Genomic DNA, 27300 nt, shown 5'->3' with positions numbered 1-27300 from the left:
AAAGAAAAAAAAAAGAGACAATTAATCACATTGATTTCTTTTGCTGTATTGAAAATGCAAGCAGCATTAATCTTCTCACAAAGAGTTTGTTATGCCTTTAAAACCCGGTAGAAAACTTGAGTGAAACAAGTGGGACTGCACAGACTCATGATGAACCGTGAATTAACAGGCTTGTCATTTTTTTTTTTTTATTGTTTTCTGACTAAATATCAAAACTGTGCCTTCACTGTGCCTTTAATTCCTTATTAATGAGTTTCATTTTCCCATGCCTAATTAAAACAGTGGGCTGTATGACAGAGGCTGCACCACAGTCTGACTTCTTTTAAGCTTTTCAGCCTCAGTGAAACATATTTTCTCTCACTGAGGCTCATTAAAACTCATCACCGGTTTTGTCGTGAACCACTGACCTTCCACCAACCGGCCTGCGACCCACGGGGCTTGAGTTCCTCGATCTGAGCTCCTGGTCTGCAGAGCGCGGTGCCGGTGCATTCAGGACGTGTCCAAGTCCACTTTTGCTGTTTTAACGGTGGAAAAAAAAGTCTGAGCTGCTCCAGGCGCCTGGTTCTAAAGGCTTGCACCGAGTCTCTTCATTAATCATGGCCGTGATTTGGGGGCGTAACATGCAGTAAACCAATCAGAAAGCCAAACAAGAGCAATAGAAAACAAAGGGAAAATCAGGATGAAGTTAAAAGAGGAAAGCAGAAAACATAAAAGAAAGACAGGAGAAGAGAAAACAGGCAGTATTTTACATATAATAAAGACAAAATAATTATCTTATCAACAACAATTTTGGCTGTTTTTCCATCTGAAGGGACAAGTGAGCATTTCTGGTCGTACAAAAGGCCTTAAATGTTCTCTGCTGAGCGGTGAGGAGAAGAAAAGCGTGTCTTCAGACAGCAGGTATACTGTAGTGTGGTGCCTTCCTGCTGGTTATATATAGGCTCTTTCAGTTCCTCGCCCCTCAGGTGATCAGTGATGCTCGGTTTAAAAATAACACCTGTGACAGGGAAGCCGGTTGCATCTGAAATTAATAAGAGTACAGTGATCGATTATAATAACTTTGCTGAACTGCTTTCAAGTGGCTTCACATCTTTTTTCTCCTCTGGCCCCCAGCGCCTCCAAAATTTGAATGTTTTATGCCAAATTCACAGATTTTAATCGTACGTGGCATCATTTTTCTGCTCAAACGAGAGATGCTACATGTTTGGTCATTGACAACAGAAAAGGCAGTCTGATGATACATCAACGCAGCAAGGCAGGATGTCCAAAACATTTCTGATACTGTTAAAATAAAATAATTTAAAAAGCAAAATGTAATTGGGATGATTGCTTCGGAGGGTCAGTGGCAAATAGCAAGAAAGTTCAGATACATTTAAGTGTTTGTGATTCATTTTTAATGTTTTACGTTGACATTTCCCAAGGTTCTCAGCCGGCACAAACTGGTTTTGCTGGTGATCACGTGGAGACAGCTTGATGTGAAAATGAACACGAGTCGAATGGCTGCCATTTTTGCTACATTTTTCAGTTTTTCGATATTTTTGCTTCCTTTGTGAGGATTCTTTTTTTTTTTTTAATTTATTTAGCAAGGTGGATTCTTTTGGCTTCTGAAGTTGCAGTGAAAACAATGTAGGCCTGCAGCTACTGATCTTTTTCACTGTCTTTATCTTTTTTTTTTTTTTTTTTTTTTGATTTATCAATAAATAATTTCACCTGTGTGATGTTAAAAAGTCTGATGGGAAGTGATCAGAGCCCAAAGTGATAAAAGCCTTCTTCAGTCTGACCAGCAGCCAAAAAACCAAAAGTATCAATTTGATAAAAAATGAACAGAGAAAAGGAAGACAGTTTTAGCATCTTTGTGATCTTAGTGAAGCTTGAAGCAGACAATGTTTGGCATTTGTTTTTTAAAATTATGATCAATCAATTTTCCACTGACTGACTAATTGATAAACTGGCTAGTAATTTCGGCACTACAACAAAATGCTACTTAGCTACTCGGCACAGCGTTACTGCATTTGGTGGCTTTGTGAAATGAAAACGGCACAAACTCCACATCAAAGTTGTTGATAAAATGTAAAACTTGAGGAACAGTCAAATGTCACTCATTTTTAGAACCAAATAATTGAGAAATAGGTTTCACACAACCCATTTGTTTTCACCATAGACAAAACATCTGAAAACTGAAGACGACCAGTGGACAGTTCGTGAATTACAGCTGAATTTCATTTTAGGCGGACTGTCTCTGGCTGGCTTGATGCAGCTTCTGCCTCTACTCATTGTGGTCCACTAGTCCTGGTATTAGTGTGTCACACTCCGGTGCCGCAAGCGGGGTTATCGTCTCCAAGGAGAGTTCGCCGTTGTCCTCGAGCTGCACGGTGGCCGGAAGCAGCAGGTTCTTGTGGTTCCGGGAACCGTTTGAGATGCTTGACTCCTCATCGAACTGCGCACTCGCCTCCTCCAGGGGGTCTGACCCGACGCTGACCGTGCAGGCCTGGTGCTGGTGCTGCGTGAAAACCAGCGCCTGCGCGTCCTTGTGCATCGTGGTGTCGTGATGGTAGGAGACCAGCTCGTTGCTGAGGTTCACGGCCTCCACGGCGTTGTTTGAGCACATCCGGTTGCAGCCCAAGATGGTGGCAAAGGCCCGTCTGAAGTCGGCGTTGAAGGCGTAGATGACCGGGTTGAGCGACGAGTTGGCCCAGCCGAACCAGACGAACACGGTGAAGGTGGTGTCGCTGACACACGGCGGGTCGCAGAACGGAACCGTGCAGTTGAGGACGAAGAACGGCAGCCAGCAGAACACAAACACGCCCATGATGATGGAGAGCGTCTTCAGGACTTTGGTCTCCTTCTTGAACGACGTTTTCAGGGAGTTCTCGTCGGCGGCCCGGTGCTGCTGCTGCTGCTGCTGCCGCCTCCAGGTCTGCCCGTGGTTCTGGTTCTGCGCCTGCTCCACCGCCCTCTCCAGCGACGCAATGCGGCGGATCTGCGTCTGGGCGATGCGGAAGATCCTGGTGTAGGTGGCGATCATGATGACCACCGGGATGTAGAAGCTGATGAAGGAGGAGGAGATGGCGTAGGTCTTGTTCAGGTTGGCCACGCAGCTCCCGGTGATGTTGTCGTTCTTGGCGATACCAGCAGTGAAGTTTGTGGCGTTGGCGGCCATCAACGCCTCCACCACCTGCTGCTCTTCGCCTTCACCCACCACCGCTGCCACCTCGTCTTCCTCCTCCGCCTGGTGCCAGTTGAGCTGCACCGGGATGAAGGAGATGAGGATCGATAGGGTCCACGCCACCCCGATCATGACGAACGCCACGCGGTGGGTCATCTTCCGCTCGTACTTGAACGGGCTGGCGATGGCCCAGTAGCGGTCCACGCTGATGATGCACAGGTTGAGGATGGACGCGGTGGAGCACATGATGTCAAAAGCGATCCAGACACCGCAGAACCGGCCGAAGAGCCACGTGCCCGTCACCTCGGAGATGGCCTCCCAGGGCATCACGAGCACGGCCACGAACAGGTCGGACACGGCCAGCGAGATGACGAAGAGGTTGGTGACTTTGGAGCGCAGGTGGCGGAATTTGACCACGGCGGCGCACACCAGCGTGTTCCCGAGCAGCGTGGACACGATGAGCAGGAAGAGGACGCAGCCCAGGAGCACGCGCAGCCCGCTCCCCCCGGCCGTCCCGTGATCCTCCTCACCACCCCCCTCCTCCTCCTCCTCCTCTCCCTCCTCACCACCCACCCCGTCCAGCTCTGACAGAACTCGGGTGAAATTATTCCACGCCGTGTAATTCTCCATGTTGCGTTATCAGAGCAAACAGGTGGAATGCGCCTTTAAAATCCACGCGTAAATCCGCTTCTTTTATCTCCAACCGCGATTGTCACGCACACCATCCTCTGATCATTGAATCAAAACGATAATAAAAACAACAAAAATATTTTGTCCACCTTGGAATCCCCTTTTCCTCCTCAAATGATCCTTTTTATTTTAACCAAAGCGCACGGACTCACCACAAAAAGCGCTCCTTAATTGGGCATTTCTCTGCAGAAATAAAGACATCCAAAAATATAATAAATGCAATAAATGGTTCAGGCGACAGTTCAGATTCCACGCCGGGGAGGAAAGTCTGTGTCCCGGTGTGAGTCCCGGTGTGAGTCCCGGTGGTGTCGCCGGAGCTCTGCTGGTATCGCCGCTCCTCTCTGCGCTCGGCTCTGTGATGCGCTCAGCCGGCCGGGCGGGTGGAAACCACAGTAATGGATTACTCTTCATTCGTTACCCATTTCCAGATGTTCTGCTGGAAATGGGCTCATTTCAAGGTGAATTTACATGCAGCCATCCGCATATGATCTAAGAAGATAGGCCTAGTTGTTGCTCACACTTCTAAATAATCAATATTCAACAGGGCTTATAATGTAATCATTTACTAATAATAAATTCTGATCCATGTTCGAGAATAAAGCGGTTTATCCTCCACTCCTTACAGCATGTGGTGCTTCACTTTTCCTTTACACCTCCCAAATCTCCCTCTGCCCTCTGCATGAATCAGCTGATGATCAAGTGATTAATTAATTAAAAGATTCTTTATGATTTTAATGGAACCGGAGGATGTTGATCGGATGTAGGCTACTTATGTGGGCTAATTCATCTTTATTCTCATATTTAGAGGGGCTGAAGATGAAAGTAACAGCCTGTTGATTGTGATGTGAGTGGAGCTGTGATGTAATCCTTGTTGGGAAAAGATGTTTTCTTTGACAAAACGCTCCCTCCTCTCCACACCTGCTGACATTTTCACTTCCTCTCTTTCCACAGCAGATGGCGCCACATCTCTTTTCTCACGTCCAAGCACTCTTAAACCACAGAGACCAATTTCAGTGTAAGTAAGCCATTTTTAACCTTTATTTATAATATAAATATCCACTGACCACACAGAATATTTTCATGGAAATCCTGGATATCATGGAATTTAGGGAAGAGCCGTCCAGACACGGAAAGACAAAGAATCTGGTTGTTTATCTGCACAGGGTGGGGGATATCAGGCAATTTTTGAAAATAAAAGAGATTAAACTGTTTGTTTTTTTTCACCTTCTTTCACACATTTTGTCAGTTTCTAAATGAAAGACTGAGACTGAAAATCTATTGTTCATTTTTTATGTTTTCAAGCCACTGCTATTGCAAAATATTGTTATACTGTTCCTATTTTGGCCTGAACCTCGTTCTCAAGCTCACAATAACCTCACGTCTGCACAGTTATGTTTTCTGTTGAACAGGATGAGAAGACGGAGGAATGGAAATGTGGAGGAGTCTGGATGTGCAAGCTGTGGCATTTTCATTATTTTCAAAATATTTGAGATACCTCAGTATATAATGGTTGATAGTAGTTGAGCTGGTAACACTTTACAATAAGAATACAACAATTAACGTTAGTTAATGTTAGTTAATGCCAGTTAATGCCGTAATGGTTAATTAACTGTTAGTTAATGATTATTATGGCATTTACTAATGTTAATAATATCTACAATAACCCTTAAATAACATATAAATTAACACCTTAGCATGAACAGCATTAGTAAATGATTCTTAGAAACATTAGGTAACGGTTAGTTAACTGTTACTTAATGGTTATTACCTGTTACTTAATGTTTATTACGGCATTAACTAACGTTAATTGTTGTACTCTTATCTTAGTGTTACCGTTGAGCCTCTGCCTCACACTGCTGGTGGTGTTGGTTTCTCAAAATTATGATTTTATGATTACGATATTATTTCCCATTAGCTCTAAACCAAGTTAATCTAAGAGCAAAAATGCATTTCTTGGTAGCCTATTGATCTTTTCCTATACAGATATAATTGCATTTTGTAGATGTGCCCATATTTTCAGTCAGTGTTGCACCAGCTGTCTTTTCTCTGCTCAGTTTGCCGTCGGGCGTTCTGTCAAAGGTTCGCCTTGATGTTTGGCTCCTCGTGGTGAAAGAGAACACAGGATGAAAACAGAGATTAACAGAAAACTCCTGAAGGTGTTGGGCCTGTTCTTCATTTCTGTTTGGATTACCAGCTCGGTGGTTCAGCTGCACAGCTCAGTTCCTGCTTTTAATTATTTCCTCATAACCCATCACAGAAAATCCAGATGCACGTGTTTGTTTATTCTGCATCTCTGTGCCTCTTTAGTTTGGGCAGAGGTCAAGAGAAAACCTGAGCAGGTGAAGTGAGAAGTGACTGTTTCTGGGTGTTTCACTGATAAAAATTTATTGAAATGCTGCCATCTAGTGGATCCACAGGGGAAACGTGAAGCCACAGCACACGGACACATCAGAGCGCCTGTACACACAGACGACACACAGAAACTCTCAGTCATCAGTGATAAAAGGAGTTTATTACCGTCATCAGTGCTTCTTTAACCAAACTTCATCCAGTCCTTCCACTCTGGCTGTTCTTCACAAAGTTATTCAAACTTCACAGTGATGGCAGACAAAATTATATTGAATAAAAAACAGGAAACATGTTTTCTATGATGACACAAAAGTTCAAAACCAGTGTTTCTTTTTAATTTCAGTGTGAGGTAAAAAAAAAAAAAAAAAAACTACAGCCAGTTTTATTGCACTCGACCGGTGGGTCCCAAACTGGGGGTCGAGACCCTCCACAGGGTGGTGAGATCAGTTTTGGGGGTTGCAGGATGATTAAGACATAAGTGAAAGAGAAAAAAAAAAAACAAATATGTAAAACTGTCATGATTATTTAATCATGTTACTCTTTTTTTCTGTTTTCGTTTGGAACACTGAGTAGGTTTAAGACATTTGCACTTTTTCCCAATGCATTTTTGCTCAATATAAATATAAATTCATGTGCAGTAAAATACTGATCAGTTTAAAACACAGATCACGTGGCAGGAATAGAGAAAAGATCCGGCTGCACGTCAGGACGTGCACACTGTGTTAAAAGAGATTAGCATCATGCTAAATATTAGCGTTCCTGACGTTTCAGATTTCACACAGAAGCAAAAAGTAATCTTGAAATGTGACGTACTAATTACTCGAAATATATCAAAATAATTACTGATGTTGACTGAAATAGTCAAGTTGTGCTGTAAGACCAAGCAAATCATACCAACACTCTTAATGTGCCAGATAAGAAACAAAATAATCTGAAAACTGGGAGGATATTAGTTAGTTAGTTCACATTTTGACACATTTAACAGATTAAAGCTACTCACAACAGAATTTAGCTAGCTATTAGCTCAGTGACCAGAGAGCTGGCTCACTAATGATGAGACTCCCGGCTAGGTTTTTAATTATTAGGTAGTAATAATTTTCATAATTTATCTGGTAAAAATGTCAAAAAGTTGCTAAGTCCAGCTTCACAAAAAAAAGTCACTAAGATGCTAAGACTCCTTTTCTCCATTAATATCATCATGAAATTAATACTGTATTCTGACACCTTGTGGACTAAACGATGAATCGATCCATCAGAAAGATAAACGACAGGTTCACTGCAGCGATGTGGCACGAATGATGAACTGCAAACAGATATTTCTAACTTCTGAATTTGCTTGTTGTCATTCAGATTTGGGAAAATAAAAAATAACATTATGTAGAGAGAGAGAGAGAGAGAGAGAGAGAGAGACACTACCAATATTATAATATAATTATAACATAAATGAAATAATCAAAGATATAAATGTTTTGCAGTGCAGTGAAAGTTTGTCGGTGTGTGTGTGTGTATGTGTGTGTGAGTTAGTGAGAGAGACAGAGAAACTTATTCGCCTGTCAATAACAAACTAGTTGAGACCCTTTATAAAACTTAGTTGAGTTAAAATAAAAATAAGAGAGAGAGAGAGATGGAGTGAGACATAAAAAGTATGAGGATGTGGAAATATGTTTCATAATTAATTAATTAATTAATATTAAGTCGATTAGATCCTTGAAGGCATGAGAATTGCATTGCCAGTGAAAATTAGATTAGAAAACAACTCTTCCACTCGTCGACCTGAGACTCCTCCCTCCCTCCTGACAGTGAAAGTCGTCCTTTGCTGCTGCCGTTTGGTTTAGTTAAGGTTGTTTTCTCGGTAATGCCGGTCCTCTGGCTGAAGATCTTTCAAAGCAGAGTGTGTGTGAGCCGTGCAGAGCCTCCTGTCTGCTGTCAGTTCGGCTCGTCGATGCTCTGGGTGAAGTGTTCGCCGGCCGCCACGCCGTAGTGCAGCGTGTCCTTCTGTGCCGCCGCCCACGACATCTGCCGGCTGGAGAAGCGGGCGGCCCAGCGGCCCTGTGGGTCCACCGTCACCACCCCGCCCAGACCCCCCACCCGGGACTTCATGTAGGCCAGGCCCGAGTCACTGGCCGCCTCCGCTGACTGACCTGCGAGCCCAGGAGAGAGCAGACGGTGAGATTACACGGGATGCACCTTTAATGGCCTTCATGGAGAAGCTGTGACCGAACAGAGCGAGGAGAAGCAGAATATAAACCAGACAAACGGTGTATGGAGCATGAAACAGCTGAAAGTGAGACACACGAACACACGACACAAACCGTACAAATCAGTTTGACATGCAGAATTCCAGTTTACACAAAACATTAAGTTACACTGCAGCAAAAAAACGCTGAAAAATTAATTTGAGGTGTCGTCTCTTCCTTGCATTTCATATAAACTCCTCTTAAGGAGACATTTTCACACAGACCAGGCCCAGAGAGATTTATTTTCTAGAAAAGAGGTTCTCTTCAGTCACGGTATCTAGTAGAGGAAAATGAATTTTCAGTGTCTCTTAAATCACATAAGAGCAACTTTGACCTCTTCCACAGTTACAGGTACTGAGGTTCAGCACAGCTTTCTAATTTAATCTGAACATGAACTCTGAGCTTTACTTGGCTGCACATGTCCTTTGCTCATGTTACATGGAGGTTTTATTATTATTATTATTATTATTATTATTATTATTATTATTATTGTTGTTGTTGTTGTTGTTATTTTTAAACTTGTCATTCCACCTGTCAAAAAATCATTCCTAAAAAAAAACTGCGTGGAGACAGATCTTGGAAATGGGATTGTTTGGTGATTTTTTTTTTTTTTTTTTTTTGTCACATGTCAGCAAATGTGTGTGTGTGTGTGTGTGTGTGTGTGTGTCACCTTGCTCCATGTGGAACAGGATGAGTCTGGACAGAACGACCTTCATGATGGCTTCTCCGTGGCCTGTAGGTGACACGGCTCCCACCTTGTTGTCAGCATAACCCCCACACCCTGACACACACGCGCGCGCACACACACACACACACACACACACACACACACACACTGGAAAGTCAGTCCTCTATCAAAACAAATGGCCTTCTGTGTGCAGCATATCGCTACTTTTAAAAACCTCATAGGTGCTTGCTTTTTTTTTTTTTTGGACCTTCCTCCTGGTTTCCAAATAACCTTTTCAATGCATTTTTAATTTCATGTGGGTCAAAATGAGCCACATGTATCTAATCAATTCAAAAGAAGTTTTTTTTTTTTTTTTTTTTTTTTTTTTTTTAAATATCTGTGTTAAGAGGAACCTTTAGCTGATGGTCATGTATCCTGTCATGGTGGCTTCCTGCAGCTAAAAGTCTAAAAAATAATCGTAAAATGTAAAATTAAAGGCGGTCAGTAGGTGGAGCTTTTTTCATTTGGCTGTCAAACTCTTTGCCAAGAGGAGGAAGTTGCAGATCAGCAGGTTGGAGCTGCGAGGATGCAGTTACACATCCTCATCACTAGATGGCAGAGTGGCTCTGCAGTGATAACAACATCTGAGCTGGAATCAAGCCGGAGGTGAAGAGACCAGTTACAGGTATCCCAGTTGCTGGGTTATGTTTTGTGAAGTTGTATTTTTTTGAGGTTTTTTTTTTTTTTAAGTCAGTTTTCCTTCCTTTTTTTTTTTTTTTTGAGGAAAAGGTCACACTGGGGCTGTGCCATATCAAATCGATCACGATAATACCAGGATGAATTTGTCACATTCCCAGTACTGAGTCAACGACGGACAGTAAGCGCCTGCTGCTCGTGTTATTAAATGTTTATGTCTCGTTATTTAATCGTGCGTTTATGTGTGTGATGATATATCTTCCCCTCATCGCCACGACGCTCCTGCTGTAACTGTTTGCAGAAAGTATTAATTTAGCTGCTGTGAGCTGCCTGTGTTTCAGGTGAAGCAGCACAGGTGATGCTGCTGCTGGGATATAATTCAAATACCAGTCTGTCTGTTTGGGGAGGACGCTGCTGTCGAGCGCCCTTGGTTGACCAGAGGGTGGCGCTATTGTCATTGTAACCTGGTCACAAGTATGTCAGTGAAGTTTCTTTCTCTGAAGAGCAATATTCCTATTTGTCTGTAATTCTAGGTCACTGTTAAAAATGGACTTTGTAATGTTTATTGATATATTTATATTTGAATGAGTACTGGTGGCTTGATTTGGCACGATATACAATATATGTAGATATTTCATTGCCTCACAGCAGTTTCTGCCCTGTTGTGGTCACTGCATAATGATTCAAGGTTGAGAATTAACTATTAAAGTGATCAAATAAGAAATAGTGGATAATACAGTGAAGACAGGGCTGAGGGTATTTTTAATGTCTTCCAGTGTTGTGCAGTGTGTGTGTGTGTGTGTGTGTGTGTCAGCAGGATGAAACAACACAGTTAACTATTAACCAGGCAGGCTGTGTCCTGGTTGGACTCCTGCAGGTCAAAGGTCGCGCAGATGGGCTGACAGCAGAGCGGAGAGTTTGATCAAAAATGTCCACACATGAGAGATAAAAACAAACATGGAAATAAGACCGCAGAAAAATTTAATAAGCTAAGTAACACTAAATATTACAGTAACTCTGTAAACCTGGATAAATGCATGTGACTTTTTTTTTTTTCTAAAAATGTATATATACCACAAAAATTTGAAAAAAAAGTAAGAAAATTACAATGAAATTGCCACAAAAGACCCCTCCAAGAAAAAAATAGTAATTTTGCAATAAATAAATACTAATACCAATACCAAAACCAATACAAATCACAACAATAATGATAATAATTCTCTACAGCATTTTGTGGTTGTTAATTTTTTCAAAAGCATTACATATTTAAAATTAAACTATATGAAAATTACCAAAATTTGAAAAAAAGTAAGAAAATTACCACAACATTGCCATAAAATGACCCCGGGAAAAAATAAATAAAAAATAAATAAAATAAAAAGCAAGACAAAACAAAACAAACAAACAAAAAAAAAAAATGCAGAAAATTGGCAAAACTTTCAGTCCCTCCAGAATTTCTTTTTGTGATTATAACTGTGATCAGAATGCTTTGTTTTGTGGTGAGTGCTCTGCCAGCTGTGACATAACAGGCAGCATTTTGCTGTTTGTCTGCCGGTAAAACAGCAGGAGTTGATTTGATCACAAAGCACTTAAAGGTGCATTCTGCTCAACAGCAGAGGGCGAGGACCCTGTAGACTCAGCTGATTCTCATCATCAGTCAGACGCAACAAACTGCCTGCATCGTCTGTCAGCTGAGTCTACATGGTCCTCATATCAAGTGACCCTCAAATATTCTGAGATTACCAAAAAAAAGGTCGCCGACACGTCTGTGCTCCTCCTTTTCAAGGTTTTGCTCTTCTGTCAACACGCCGCCGCTCCCTGAACACACCCGAATTCCTGAACTCAGATGCACTCGTATTTAAACCGTGTGTGTCTGGACCTGTCTCTGATTCTACTGACCAAACACCTCGATATTGTGATGATATCATAAGAGTGACTGTTGGTGTTTTAATAAGAGGTTCACACACGAGATTTTTGATAAGCAATCATCAGAAATATGGACATGATTCAGCAGGTAGAGATAAATAATAAATCAGTCTAACAAGTTCAGAAAACTGCATTTTTTTTTTTTTTTTTTTTTACTGTAATTGAGCCTTTAAAACCAGTTAAGGACTTTACTTATGCCATATTACAATTTTACAATATCTGAAATCCCAGATGATCTCTAGTATCATCTCACAATATTGATAAGATATCGATACATCGCCCAGCCCCAGTAGAAACCAGGTTGAAAAACACCAGAATAATCCTTTAACACTGATAAAACTGAGAAGCTGGCTGTTGGCCCAGGTTGACGGTTTGGAAACTAAATCCTGAGTGTGACTGAGGTTCGTATTCGGGTTAAGGTTGGGTAAGAGTTGACTTCTGTTTTGATTGAGCAATTTTTATCTAAGAGAAAAAAGTAAGGATTGGCTAGAATTTCGACTGATCTGTTGTTTTGGTTTTGCAGAAACAAAACTGCAAAATTTGAGCAGTGACTGTGTTTGGTCCCTCCGGCACACGGGACGCTGTTCTCTTTCCTAAAAACGAACTCAGCGACTGTCACTACCACTGCATTTTAAATCACAATTTTTTTTTATTACAGAGATTTTTACATCAGCTTTAACCCAAACACGTTTAAACGAGGTGGCAGCACCGTTCCTTAGGCCGGCTGTTTTAGTTCTCCTTCCAAACTGCATTTTTGTGGTTTGGTTCGCCGCTCGGTGTTCAGGTCACGGTTCAGCTCGTGCCACAGAACAACATGATGACTCAGAAGTTATTTCTTTTTAATTTAAACATGAAGCACATTGGGACCGATGCCAGCGTTCTGTTCACCAGCGCAAAATCGCTGCCGCCCAAGTAATAATAATAATTAAAAAAATAATGATGGAGGTTGTTGTATGAGAATTAGACGTGTAACAGTTCAATAAACCCACGGTTCGGTTTACACTGCGTTTTTTGGAGGAAAAAAATACCACCATTTCCAATTTTCTATGTATTTTGTCTCTGTATTTTTCATTCAGAGATTTCTCTCACAGGGAAAAGTCTGCTTAGACTATTTAAAACATATACTTTGAGCGTATTCATTAATTCATCAGCTGAGTGTGTGTTGTACGGCTCTCATCCAGTGAATGTGTGTGTGTGTAACTCTTTGCAGGGTGTGTTGTGGATTTTGGTTTTTTGCAGACTGACCTATGCAGGCCGTGTCGCCCACCCGTCCCTCCATCTTGTTCAGCATCCCGCCGGTGGAGGTCGCACAGGCGATGTTGCCCTCCATGTCCACTGCCACGGCTCCGACTGTGCCCATCTTCCCCCTAGACACACACACACACATACACACACACACACACAGAGAGAGAAAAGGCCATCTGAATCACCAAACTCCTGTATTTCCTCTTCTGTTGAACTATTTAGTCAGACTTTGCTTGGCAGCCGTGTTAACATATTTAACATAATCTTCTCTGCTGTTGGTTGGATTTTCCCCCGACAGGAAAACACATGCAAAATAATGTTTGAGCTAGTTTGTTAAGTCTGAAGCATTATCCAGCTCAACCTAAACACACACACACACACACACACAAACACACAGGGTTTCATCAGGGCGTCATTCCATTAAACGTAATACCCTGTACATGTTGATTTTCAGAATAAAGTTCACTAACCTGAACATTATTCTGGTGTTACCGCCTGTGTTCAGGTTTTCTGCAAACAACACGACCACAGAAAATTAATCAGCGCTGTCTAATGATCGTGTATGTGACTCGAGTTATGCTTCTTATTTCTCTTAGCGCATCAAAACCATGTTAACGTCACCTGGGCAGGCAGGCAGAAATATGCGGTTTGTATAAATAATAAATGCTTATTTTTCAGTTGTTGGCAGCATGAATGAGTTCTTAGTGCTGCTTGATTGGGAACGCACCCCAACAACCAAATACTGTGCAACTGAGGGTTGTGTGATATGATGATGCATATAGTGTGACGAGAGAAGCTCGTTTCTATCGCAGATGTAACAAAAGCCACTTTACGGCAGTATTTTAAAGTTTTGTCATTGCATCAGTGCTCCTGGTTGTATTTGAACGCATCATTATGACACACAGGCTCGAATAACAAACAAATGGCAGATATGAAATTAGCCACATCCTAAGGACTTTGTCCATATCGCACAGCAACTTGTTCACTAATCATCTCAACGCGTTTCCTGTCTGAAGCATAATTTATCTCCGTTCATGCTGCGTTCATTTCAGCTCAGAATTTCCGCCTTGTAAATTTCCAACCTATGACAACACTGTGCTCGCAGTGCCAACTCTGATTCAGTTCTTGCCGTAAACAACAAAAGGCGGTTGGTTTGTCAACATTTTCGTCGACTCTGACTTCACTGAAATCGGAGGAACCAGAGCTTCAGAATGAAAAACGAGCTTCCAGCCTGTAATTCCTGAGTCGGATGGCGACGCGGTTCATTTTTCCGGAAGTCGGAGTTGTTTTTTTTAACAAGTTAAATCCGATGCAGCGCTACGTGCGGCTCACATTTGGCACTCCACAGGGTTGGCGTCGGGCTGCAGGTTCTTTCTCCAGCGCATGCGGGCGTAGTCGGTGATGAGCGACTCCGCGGGCACCTCGGCCACGCCCATGTCCCGGGCGAACTGATTGGCTCCCTCCGCCGTCAGACACAAATGACTGGTCTGAAATCAACAGAGGTCAAAGGTCAGATGATAATGGCATAGTTCTAGCACCAGCTGAGTGTGTGTGTGTGTGTGTGTGTGTGTGTGTGCATGGCAGCAGCAGTGTATCTGCGAGGCCGCATGTGTAATGTTGCAGACGCACCTTCTCCATGACCAGCCGCGCCAGCTGAACAGGGTTGGCTACGTTGCGAACGGCCGACACGGCGCCGCTCGCCAGCGTTTTGCCGTCCATCACTATGGCGTCCATCTCCACCTCTCCTTTGACGTTCAGCACCGATCCACAGCCTGAGAGAAGATTCCAGAAATGAGTTTTCATGGTATCTGGATGAGATCATATCATATCATTTAATTAGGATTTTCAGATGGTGGAGGACTGTGGAGGTGTGTATTACTAAAAGTAGCTGTTATGTCATTTTTGGTTTGTTAGTTTCTAGGTAATTTGGTGGATTATATGCCATGTTGTATGAACGGAATGGTTCTCCAGATATGAAGAAATATATTGAACTGTCAGGATAAGGAATACAACAAATGAGTGCATTATTAGTATGAACCAAAAATGACAATTTAAAGAGCATACTGACAGAAATGTACAATATAAATTTTCAAAATGACAACAATAGTAGGTAACTAAAGCACAATAAAGGTGTGTGCAATGAAAGCGGAAAAGAAAAGAATGTATCGGGGAAAAAAATAATATGCACAATATTGCAATTTGCAAAAAATGAAATTCATGCCGTCTAAGACAGAAATGACAAAAAACAGATATGAGATATGCAAAACAGTTATGAAAGAAAATTATGACAAAAACAAATATGTGAAGTCACAGCTTGTATCTGCAAAGTGTTCATCTGCAGTCTACGCATGCAGACATACTGTATTAATAAATAAATGTGTTGTTTACTTTATTATGGCCCCTGTATACAGAGTGTCATGCCTGATCTGTGGTGACCTGTGTGTGTGTGTGTGTGTGTGTGTGTGTGTGTGTGTGTGTGTGTGTTGCCGCACCTGCGTTGTAGTACGGGTTATTCTCCAGCTGCGTCACAGCTTCCACCACGCCGTCCATGGCGCTGCCGCCCCGCCGCAGGACGGCATATCCGGCCCGGGTTGCTGAGCGAACCCCCGCAATGGACACCTTGGCTCGCTCCGGTGGGATGTGACCCGCCCCCCCGTGCACCACCAGCACCGGCAACATGTCAGTCAACTGAGAGGGAGCTGAGGAGAGACGAGACGCAGGGCAGAGTGTGAAAACTGCTTTGAGGGCGCAGTGATGCCCCGCAGGCGGTCCCCGGAGCGGGCCCCTGGGGAACTGGGTGGGAATCAAGACAGCTTCAGCATCATCAGGGCAAAAACAGGCTTTTCGGATTTTAATGGGTCAGGGATGCCAGTTTTTTTTTTTTTTTCCAAGGATGGAAAAGTCATTTAAGTGGTCGTTTTGGCTTATTGGCTGAGATTAGGGTTAAAGTTTAGGCGAGTGTTAGGCATAAACTGGTCATGGCTAAGATTTGAGAAAGACATGAGAATGAATTTAAGTCAATTAGGTTAAGACTTCACCATCCTAGGGAAAGAAATATCATGTCAGTGTTGAGGACATCAGCTCTCTGTTATCTGGACGGGAGTCTGACTTCTTGCTCAAAATCTTTATCCTCTCTGCTGTTGCCTCACTGGTCAACAGGATCAACTGGACTGGCTCCTCTGGTTTTTAAAAGCAGCCTGAGCTGGGAGAGTGGGTTCTGCTCTGCTCTGCTGGCTTGGAATGAAGTGTGATGCATTTTGAAAATGAATTTGTTGCTGCAGCAGCAGCTCCGGGATTTCATCTTAAATCTTCCTTCATCTGACTGTTAATGTTTATACAAGTGTTTTCTTTTGTTGCTGCAGCCGCTGCTGTTTCTCAGCACAATGAGGGTCATGTTGTCGAGGTTTAACTAAATGTCCAATCAATAAAAAAACATGTTGAGAATGATTTTTCCCTCAGCCTTTCTCTTCTTCCACCACCAGCCAGAAGGAGCCAGAAACCCTGAAAGCTAGTTTGTTTATGGTAATTATGCTAATTTCCAAACTTTTTGATGAGAAATGGAATGCACAACAACTTTAACTCCTCAAACTGTGGATGCACCAACACCAGTGATGCAGCACAGAGTCAACCCTAACATCAAACACACCATTTTATTTGCAGAATAGTTTATTTCAGTTTCAAACTGAAATAAACTTTATATAATAGGATGTATCCATTGTATATATTACAGAAAGCAGTATCAGACCGATGTAAGTTCTAAACATTCTTAAAATATAATTGGTTTTGTTTGTACTGAGGTTCATTTGTCCTATCAAGGTTTGTAGGTCAGACTTTGCCCCCTTTTTCTTATCATTACATTGATTATAAGTCTGTCCCTGCGTTACTGTGCACAACAATAAATAAACCAGCCACTCTAGGGTTTTGAGGCCTGTTGAGTTTGGGTTCACAGCGCTGTGTTCTTTAGTAATAAAAAATAAACAAAGAATATTTCTATCAGCACCAACATGAGGCACCTGTAACAACATCTGGTGCCTTCACTGTACTGTGGTTTGCTGGGGAACAGCAAAATGTTATGCCCGAGTGGCAAAAACAGAGATAACCTTCAAAGAGATTTGTTATACAGGCCTACACATACGTTCCTTGTAATTTCGCACGAAAATACGGAAGCACCAAACTCCATTTAAAAAGTTTAAAGGTGCTTGCCGAGCCAGAAAAGACGCCTGTGTTGCAGAACGGGACTCAGCATCAGTTTCAAATGGTTATAGGGTAGTTATGAAAAAAATCGGCAGACACCATCCGTCAGGCAGTGCTTTACTTGAGTGAAATGTCAGCTAGAGTTGTTCAAGTGTTGGTGGAAGGAAACTACAGTAACTGCGTAACAGGGACAAGGGAAGTGCGCATAAACAGCCCATTGATTAAAGAAATAATAAATAAATAAATAAATAAATAAAAGCTTCTTGGCGAGCTGTATTTACGCCGAATTTAAGAGAGCCCCCCGTTTAGTCAAGTAATGCCTTAAGCCACGTTACCCAGGCTGTGGACTTTATCGATAAGCGAGGAGACGTTAAACTGATAGATTTTGTAAGTGGAGTTTGGCCATCGGGTCTCACCACACTGGAGCTGACGTCACATGTCGGGTCAGGTTCTTAATGCTTTGCGGTTATTATTTACGAACGCTTTAGCTCGAGGCAGCCTGCCACTGAATTAAAAACATTAGACATTTTAAAAAATATATATTATTGCGAACAGGGGTGGAAAACCCCTAACTGACGTTATTTGCCCTGCACATATTGAGCTCACATATGAACCGCTATATCATGCGCTTGTTCTCGTTACACAGTTCAAGATGCGATATGCAGCAGCTGATAATTTCTGCAGCCTCACTGGCTCGACATCAGTAATATCATTTAGGTCCAACATGCTCGTTACTCACCGGTATGCTCGCATTCAGCAGACTGCAAGCGGCAGAGGAGCAGAGCGAACCGGTTCTGCTCAGCAGCCGCACACCGACCTGCCTGGCAAGGTGGCGTTAATAGTTAACAGCGTTTCTGGTTCCTCTTTCAAAATAAGACCAAACCGCAACTCGGCTAATACAATATCCGGGAGCAGAGTTATTATAGTTTTGTATTTTATTTTGTTTTTAATTATTGTTTTCAATTCAGTTTAGTATCAGTTAGTGAGCGGTAGTTAGTGGTTTAGTTTGTATATTATTATTATTATTATTATTATTATTATTATTATTATTATATGAGGGTGTTTGTTGGGGGCAAGATTTTAGAATCACAATCCAAAGCCAACACTTTGTGAATGCAGTTGTATTCTGAGTTCACAGCATGAAAACACCTTTAACCTGTTCACCTTAGAAATTTGAATCTGAAATTCTGAATGTCAAATGTGCCCCGTCTATGGTTGGGTTTGCCATTTCTGCACAATCAAGCTTTGTTCAGACCTGTCAAACTTTATTTTAAATTCTGGTGGAGATCCTGAGGTTTCCAAAGATCCCACATTAGCCTCTATCCACTGAATTAAAGGAAAATGCCTATAAAATGATGCAGGAGGCATGTAGATATTTTGTATTTTGACGTGATGCTGCAGCCATTAAACAGGTGCATCCCTGGCTTCACTCAGTATAAGCTTGATGTAGTTTCAGTGAAATATTACAACCAGCAAATACACGACATGGATGTGATGTTGTAGAATATGGGGAAAAAAATATTATTTAAAAAGTTTTTTTTTTTTTTTTAATGTAATACATTTTAAACATAAATTCTGCACCATGACGTCATATGGCATTGTTTTTTTGTCTTGAATTGTTTTGAAATGGTGTGTTTAGCTGCTCAAATTCACAAACCTACACCATGAGAGACATAATGTGGCATCACAATGGCACATTATGTCTCTTCATTTCTGTCTTTATCTTTATCTCAGATTTTCTGCAGGGTTTTGAGAAAGATTATATCGTCAAGCCGTCCAGAGAGCAGACTGATCAGCTCCGTTCACTGAAGCTCCAGAAGAAGGAGAAACTAAAACTACAACCACAGAGAGGAGCGGGCCACCCGGCTTCAGGAAGGGAGGGAGGACATGGAGAAGCTGCTCAGTCCACGTTTCTCAATGGAGTTATGCATACCCCTAGTGGTACACGGAGGTAGGCTACTACAGGAGATACGTGAGAGAAATCAGGAAATATAAAAATATAAGAATAAATCTTGAATATTAGATGGTTTAGAAAAAGGGTATTTTTCGATAATAAAAGTAAGTTTTAAAACATGATGCAGAATTATACTTGTAATAAATATTTCCAATTTTCAAGCAAGTGCAAGCAGCACATAAGAAACGGAAAGTGCGCATTCACTGAGGAATAGCTAGCAATGAAGTTAAAAGATGGAGAGGCGGCTCATTGCATGGTAGCTATTGGTTTTCTGTTGCAGTTTTCTCAGCAAAATGTAGTAGTTGGCTAAAGGGGGCAGTTTGGATTCAGAGATCAGGGAGAGGGGGCTCTGAAGACAAATGAGAAGCACTGTGCCAGGTGATGGAGCTGCAGGAGAGCTGGATGCCTGTGAAAAACTGGTGATCCTGAAAGTGTTCAGGGATGATGAGCGGGCCTGGGAAGAGGTGCCGCTGCAGAGAAATAGAGGAGAATCAGAATCAGGATCAGAATTAGGATCAGAAACCAGAATCAGAAATACTTTATTGATCCCAGACGGGAAATTGGATCAGCTGGGTCAGAAGATCTTGAGGCTCTTGAACCTCAGGCCCTCAGCACTAAACCAAAAGAAGAAAGGGCTACTTGACATCGCCCATGATAGAAACAGTGGGAACCAACCATAACACTCAAGGAAAGCAAGAGACAGAGGGAAGTTCATAAAGAAGTAGAAGAGAAGAAAAGAAAAGAAGAACCTGTATCTGGAAGAGGTCCTCCTCAGTACAAAAGAGGAGAAGGAGGCTCTCCGACAAGAGAAATGGAAGAACAGGGTGTTGAGCACAAGACCTGTGAAACTGAGGAGGACAGAGAGCGAGAGAAGAAGAAGACAATGTCCAAGAGGCCCTCCATGATGAGAAGATTTATCAAGTTTCTGATTCCTCAAAGGAGAGAGGGGAGACATAACTCTGGGAGCATGGGGTCCACCTCCATCATGACACACACACACACACACACACACACACACACACACACACACACAAAGAGGGCAAATATATATATACATATATATATTTTTAGCAGCGGTGCGTATCACTTCTCAAAGTAATATTACCTTGATTTCAAATCAATCAAATGTACTGAGACAATAAATTTACTCAGAAACAGCACAGCTATCAACCGTGTTCATTTCATTGGAGACGGTGCACCAGGAAACAGGATCCTTTCATTTGAACATCTTAAAATATTCTTAGAGTAAATTGGCCCTGACAGATTATGTGGTTTTGTGCATGGATTAAGAAATTTTGGACTAAATGCACCTGAAAAGTAAATCATGAGTTAATTCTGCCTTGGTTTCACCTTAATTTATCTTATTATTACTGAATTATCCCTGACATGCCCCTTAAAACATAAAAACCTGAATGTACATTTTAAATGGAAAATATCATTGTCAGTACATTAAGGGCTTTTTTAAAAAAATACATTTTATCCATGAAATGCCAAATTATAGCATATCACGACAGCCTTAACTGCCCCTTGCGAGATTACCCTGAAATTATACCATAACTTTGTCATGTCTTCAATTATGTGAACCTAAGGGGTAACAACTGAAGATTAAGATTATATTAAGGAGTGTGGTGTGTTTTCAGGTTAAAACTAAGGACATGTTAAGGAGTTTGTGGTGATGACCTCCAACATGGCCGTCACAGGGTTTCAAGTTTATTTATTAGACAAGGATGTGTTGGAAATTACATGTATAGCTACATATTTTTTTATCTTGATGTGAAAATGTTTGGGAGCTGTGCTGTACTTCACAGCCTTTACAATCCAAATGTTGTCGACTGGCATGAATGGAGCCCCATAGGCACGCAGGCTGTGTGTTAAACTCCCCTCAGACTCTGTTTCAGCACTACACTGACATACTGGGACTCTGCGTGTGTGTGTGTGTGTGTGTGTGTGTGTGTGTGTGTGTGTGTGTGTGTGTGTGTGTGAGAGAGAGAGAGAGAGAGAGAGAGAGATGGGAACTGCTAGAGGGATGATAGGAGGGAAGGAAGGGAGGAGAAAAAAAAGAGGGCTGCGCGTCATTCTACACGCAATGATTGGTGGGAGAGAGGAGGAGGAGGAGGAGGAGAGCATACACTCTTAATAAAAACGATTCCATACCACAAAATGGTTCTTTAGGCTTGTATTTGCGTTGCCTATAGTCCCATATCCATTTGTTATTAGGAGTATACAGTATCGTTTGATTTTTATCGAAGCCTATATTCATTTTTACATGCTACTCATGTTTCTTTTGCATGCTGTTTGCATTTTTTATTTTTATTTTTATTCGTGGCACTATGTTGCACTTTTCTCTTGCACACTCTGCATGCTGGAAACTTTGTTTTTCATTTTCATTGTATGCAGGGTATGTTAGTGGGGTGTGTGTGGCACCCTCAAATTGTTATACTTGTGTTATACTTAGTGCTGTGTCCTGTTGCTGCCAATTTCACCCTAATATGATAAAAAAAAAATCCCTTTAAGAAGACATGAAACTCCCCAGAATCAATGGGAAGAACATCTTACAAGCCACTGTGAAGTTTGATTATATATTTTAAAAGTTAAGTGACTTTTCAGCCACTAAGCAATACGGGAAAGTCGTTGCATCCACTCTTATATCCCAACCAAAACTTTATAAAGTTACGTTATGGGGACGCAATGTAGATGGCTGATGAGATATTATTTGCTTAATGTAATACATTAATAATTGTAGGTCCCCAACATATTTTAATTTATTTTATTTATAAAAAGAATAAATTTAAATTAATTTAATTTAACCAAATTTTGGTTCTGATATAGGCCTCGCTTCCAGACAATTTTATGGATTTTTTTTTTTTTTTAATCTAACTTTTTTTTTTTTTTTTTTTAATCTTAATCTTTGCCCTTCACTATAAGATACAAACCACCAGATCACCAGAGCCTACAGGATGGTCTATGAGTCACTGGCTGCTGTTCACGCTCACGGACCCAAACCGAGGAACCCTCGAGGAACCCTTCTTTCTCCGCGTGTGCCACAGCGTGTGCGCGCTCCTTTAACGGTGAGTGGAGCCCCCCATTCTCAAATGATGGCTGCGCGCTCCCGCAGCAGGAGAGGTGAACGCGCTTTAGGGGCTGCGGTCCCATTGACGGTTCCGTCTCCCTGACAGCAGCATCAGCATCAGCATCCGCGGCGGCGCTGGAAAACAAGGAGCCGCCGCCTCGCCCCGCAGCCACGCAGCCACCGGACCGGACACCCGAGGCGGCTTCACGGACTCACCCCCCCTCCCTGCCCGGCCTGGAGGAAGCGAGATCCCCGCGTGCCATCATCCCGACCGACCGCCCCGCCGGAGATATGGGCTCCCCGTAAACCGGAGGTGGTGGAGGGGAGAGGCGGGCGGGCGGGCGGTGGGAGGGGGGTGGGGGGAGAAGACGGCGGAGCAGCAAGAGGGAGAAGGAGAGGCTGAAAACGGCAACCGGGAACCGAAGCGCTACCACCGCCACCACCGCTGCTGCCGATACCACTACTGCCGCTACTACGACCGCTACAGCACCGACACCGCCGCCGCCGCCCTGGGTGCCCCCTGCCACCGCCATGGGAACCTCGCATCAGTCGCTCCAGCCGCTGCTTTGTCCGTGGGCCATGTCGTGATCCGTGGGCTCCGCCAGCGGGTTTTCTATCCGTGATCCCGACCGAGGAGAGGAGGAGGAGAGGGAGGAGGGAGAGAGGGGGTGGTGGTGGTGGTGTCAGAGAAGATGTCCGCCTCGGTGGGCCCTCGGGGCGGCCCGCGCCCACCCGTCGCCCCGGCCATTCCAGAGCCGGACCTGAGCCATCTGACGGAGGAGGAGAGGAAGATCATCATGGCTGTGCTGGCTCGGCAGCGGGAGGAGGAGGCGAAGGAGGAGGCCATGTTAAAGTAAGAGAGTGAGAGTGAGAGAGAGAGAGGGAGAGAGAGAGAGAGAGAGGGGGAGAGAGAGAGAGAGAGATACTGGGCCTGGGCTATTTCCGTTCTGGAGAAGCAGGAGATGATACAGTGGCAGTCCATCCGCCTCCGTTCGCTATTTTGGATGTTGCCAAACGTTTTTACGCACGCAGCGTCAGGACCTCCGCTGCACTCGTGTGCGTTTGAGCATGCATGTGTGCGTGCGTGTGTGTGTGCGTATGTGTGTGTGTGTCCACATGTGCCGCTGCTGTGCGGGCCTGTAGGTACCGTACCTACACTCACACACACACACACACACTCACACACACAACTCCCCACAGGCCCGTGCAGGCTGAAGCTCTGCAAGATGAGACATGCACGGCCGGTGTAGAGCATGGTGTAGCACCTTCCTCTACACCACCACACTATGCAGAGACTCTCCACTGGTGTGTGTGTGTGTGTGTGTGTGTGACAGAGTCCGAGAGAGACCCGCTGAGTGTGTCGGTGGGTCAGGTGTAACTTGCAGAGGGAGGAGGAGGAGGAAGAAGAAGAGGAGGAGGAGGTTTGAGGATGGCGAGGGTGCGATGAAGGGGCGTGTCACCTCTCCAGCATCAGCATCATCATCATCATCATCATCTTCGTCGTCACCGTCACACTGTGCTTCCTCCTCTCTCTCTCTCTATGAGAAATACAAACTCATTTCTCAGCCGCACCCATTCCCACCAATACCATCATCATCATCATCATCATCATCACTCCCATTCACACTACAGGAAGAGGCTGTCCATGTGTTAGCACAGAGCTGAGGGGAGAGCATTACTTTTCTCTCAAATATCCCATTGATAGATGCTGCAGGAGGGGGAGGAGGAGGAGGAGGAGGAGGAAGAAGAGGGGGCAGGAGGGTGGCATGTGTGTAGAATTTGCAGAAGGCTCACTGAAGCCTGGCTTGGAGAATAGTAGTAAAAGTAAAAGCCTCCCTGTTGGCTTTTATCTGTGCAGCATCCATCCATCTCAACAGCTGCTGTTCTCAGCTCTGGGGTGCGGTTGAGCCTTTCCCAGCCTGATGCACTGTATGTAGGCCAGTGCTTTTTGCAATAAGCATCGCAGAGGCTGTTGTAGAACCAGCAGGGCCTGTAACCGGGGGTGGAAAAGGTGCCAGCGTAATGTCATTTTGAAGGAAGAGCGACTTCTGTACAATGTGCGGAAGCATGCATGCAACCCCCCCCACCCCATCCCCTCCTCTCCAGTTCACACACCCCCTCTTCCACCATCGCCACACATTTTCATATGTGTGGAGGAAAAGCAAATTCTCCCCTCAGATTTATTTGTCATCACGGTCGGCGCAGAAATGAACCCGTATCCACCCCGCCTCCGCGCCTTGTCCTGACCGACAATGCATCACGCAGGAGTGATGCGTTTCCTCATGTTTTCTGCATGGTCTGCATGGAGCTGCGTGCATAGATGGATAGATAGAAAGACAGACCGACCCACCTAAGCGAAGCGCTCCCCGAGCTTTACGTCCCTGTTCTATTTTAAGCCCTCTGTGCGGACTGATAGCCCAGCACTGGAACGGAGGATCGATTCGTTGCATCTAAAGAAGGAAATGTCCAATATATAGCCCGGCTCTAAGTGGCCATGCATCATTTTCAGTAATGTATTAGAAGTGGTGGGATTCATTCGTGTCGTAGCGGCTGCAAACGAGGCAGGCTGTCAGTGCAAGCTGCTGCCTCTGTGGCACATATGTGTCTTAACCTATATTGGCCTCGGCAGCGTTTTCCGCTCTCCGCTGTTTGGCCGTATCGAGGCGGTGTGGCTGTATGTGTCGTTATGATGAGGTCTGTAGCTCTGTGTGATTGAAACACTGCACTGATGGGCTAATACATGGACGGCACGAGTGCTGGCAGTAGGGTAGTGAGGATCGTGATGCAGGGATACACAGTATGCATGCCTCTTATGGGCTCTTTAACATGCACTCACTGTTAATCTAGTTAGTACTAAAATATATAGGCTGGGGGTATGATAGCATCTTCAACCCGCCTCCCTTTAGGAGAACTAATGATAAGAAATGATGAGCTTTACTTTCAGAAAAGCACGGTTTTGTTGTTTTTCATATAACACCCAGTACATCAGTTTGGTACTTCTCCTAACAGCTTTAAAAACTCTGTTCAGTAAATTAAAATGTGGCTAAACTGCATCAATGCTGGTTTACCACTCACTACCTCCCTGCAACACACCCTAAAAAGCCTTGATAGCACTCAAACATATGGAGTTACTTCCTTCCAGCCTCTTGAGCTGCTGCTGCACCACTGTGATGAAGAGTCAGGGATCAAGGACAGTTATTCTTGCATAAAGCAATGTTTTATTGTTAAAAGACCCTGTTTTCATGTAACTTTGATGAAGGATCTGCGCTGTCTCACATCATAATCTGAGCATTGACTTGAAAGCCCCAGAGAAGTTGTTTTGGCTCGAAACACCTAAACATATGTGCGTTTCATACTCACATGGCGATGAGGAGTATCGACACTTTCAGCTTGCAGCATGAGCTGATGGGACGAGGCGCTCACGCGACGCCAGGTCTCGTGTTGCACTCAAATCATTTCCTGTCCGTCTGCGATGTTAGCAGAGGGCTGAGCTGGAGGCTTAATTGTATGATTCGTTACGTTTGAGAGACGTGATTGGTCATTTAAGGCCTGAGTTTCACCCACAGAGCCAGTCGTAGCTGCGTATGTGCATAACGTGTCCCAGCACTGCACTGAATACACAGGGAAACTAGTGTGTGTGTGTGTTTGTGTGTGTGTGTGTGTGTGTGAAAGAGACACACCTTCATAGTATGCTTCCTCATGGATACTATGCAGAAAGTAGTAATGGCAGTAGTTTTATTTGACCATTTAGAGAAAAAAGACAGATGCACAATGTGAGAAAATATATCTTTGATACATGACGTCACATTAAAGATACAGTGTTTCAGCTGTGGTGATCTATTATTAGTAACAGGGACGCACCATAATCAATATTGTAATCAGATGTCAGGCAGAAATAGGTTTAAAAAAGGATATGAGACATTTCCCGCTACTAAAATCATCAATACCAGGACCAAGATTTGAAAATAAAATAAAGCAAACTGATATTACCTGCTTTTTTGCATATATTCAAAGATCTCTCAATCAGAGAGAGAAAAAAAAAAACATAATTACATCGGAGTCATTTTTGTTTGGAGATACCAAACCAACAGCCCAGGTTTGGACTGCTGAGGATAACTCATGCTCAAGTTTGGGACTTTTTGCACTTTTTTTCCGGGTTGAAGATGAAGTTTAGTGCCTCTAGCGTTGCGTCAGCAGTGAAAACGCTGTAGCGGTGATTCGCTTTATGCAGCGTCCTCCTCTGCCGCTGTAACCTGAGAATGTCAAATCCAGCTCATCCACACCGTTTCACTTAATCAGTGTAATAGAAGTTGGGTGGTGTGAATGAGAGAAAGAGAGAGAGAGAGATATAGTCATTTGGAATGTGCCAAAAAGTGTCTCATAATGAGGAGAGTGACGTCTTTTTATTGTCGTCGATAAAAAGACGTGTCTTCTGTTTTTAGACAGAAGCGCCGGCGCGCTGGAGCGTTCCTCTTACGGGTTTCTGCTGTGATCAGGCTGATCAGAGCTCGCCGTTCATGTTTATGCATGAGAAGCTTATGAAAGGACGGTGGAAATATGTCGGCGGACGCTCTGGAAACATGTCCCTGTCTGAGGCCTGTCATCCAAACCCGGTCCGAGAGCGAGCCTTTGGGCGTGAGAGACACTTCTGCTCCTAACAAGTCACTCAGCCTCACATTCAGGGTTAGCATTTAGCTCGTCTCAGCATGAGGTAAACTAGCATTAACCACTAGCGGTTGCACGGCGTCAGGAGCCTGGCCCGTTCCAGTTGGCATCCATGTCTGTCCAGACTCATAAAATACATGTCGCGAGGAATTTGAAGGAATTTTGTGTATTTTTTGGCGAGATGGGACTTACCAGTATGTTGACATGTATGATTCCAGTGAATAATTTCCAGTGGGAGACACGCTGTCTTCACTTGGAGGCTCATTTTACATCATAACCATCTGAAGCTCAATATCAGCAGAACCAGTGAGGAAGAGGAGAAACTCTGTCCTGGTCGTCGTCCAGGGAGACGAAGTCAAAACGCTGAGTTATGGTGGAGAATAATGGCCAGAAAAGTGTTTTTTTTTTTTTGCAGAATATTATGATATCACAGTTAAGCTG

The 27300-nt window shown here is 43.5% G+C and overlaps 3 protein-coding genes across 3 annotated transcripts in view; 1 reads left to right on the top strand and 2 right to left on the bottom strand.

The window, feature by feature from the left end:
* Positions 1-2266: 2266 nt before the first annotated feature.
* LOC115372342 (D(1)-like dopamine receptor) lies at positions 2267-3796 on the bottom strand. Its single transcript, XM_030070149.1, has one exon. The coding sequence runs from the start codon at positions 3794-3796 to the stop codon at positions 2267-2269; it is 1530 nt and encodes a 509-aa protein (XP_029926009.1).
* Positions 3797-6349: 2553 nt separating this feature from the next.
* Positions 6350-18024, bottom strand: asrgl1 (asparaginase and isoaspartyl peptidase 1). The gene is made up of 7 exons (XM_030071455.1): positions 17910-18024; positions 15469-15675; positions 14606-14748; positions 14309-14463; positions 12977-13098; positions 9113-9223; positions 6350-8346 (listed from the first exon to the last, which is right to left on the bottom strand). Exons 2-7 carry the CDS (start codon positions 15653-15655, stop codon positions 8132-8134), a joined length of 933 nt encoding a protein of 310 aa, XP_029927315.1. The 5' UTR covers positions 15656-15675; positions 17910-18024; the 3' UTR covers positions 6350-8131.
* A 4862-nt stretch (positions 18025-22886) lies between these two features.
* Positions 22887-27300, top strand: part of rims1a (regulating synaptic membrane exocytosis 1a) — a 112962-nt gene continuing 108548 nt past the window's right edge. Inside the window, exon 1 of the mRNA XM_030070612.1 lies at positions 22887-23047. Within this exon, the coding sequence (XP_029926472.1) occupies positions 22887-23047 (161 nt within the window). The remainder of the gene's footprint in view (positions 23048-27300) is intronic.

This window comes from Myripristis murdjan, chromosome 15 (genome assembly GCF_902150065.1).
Source record: "Myripristis murdjan chromosome 15, fMyrMur1.1, whole genome shotgun sequence".
Classification (NCBI taxonomy): Eukaryota; Metazoa; Chordata; class Actinopteri; order Holocentriformes; family Holocentridae; genus Myripristis; species Myripristis murdjan.
Note: the sequence above shows the minus strand (reverse complement) of the source record. Positions and strands in the feature narration are given on the sequence as shown.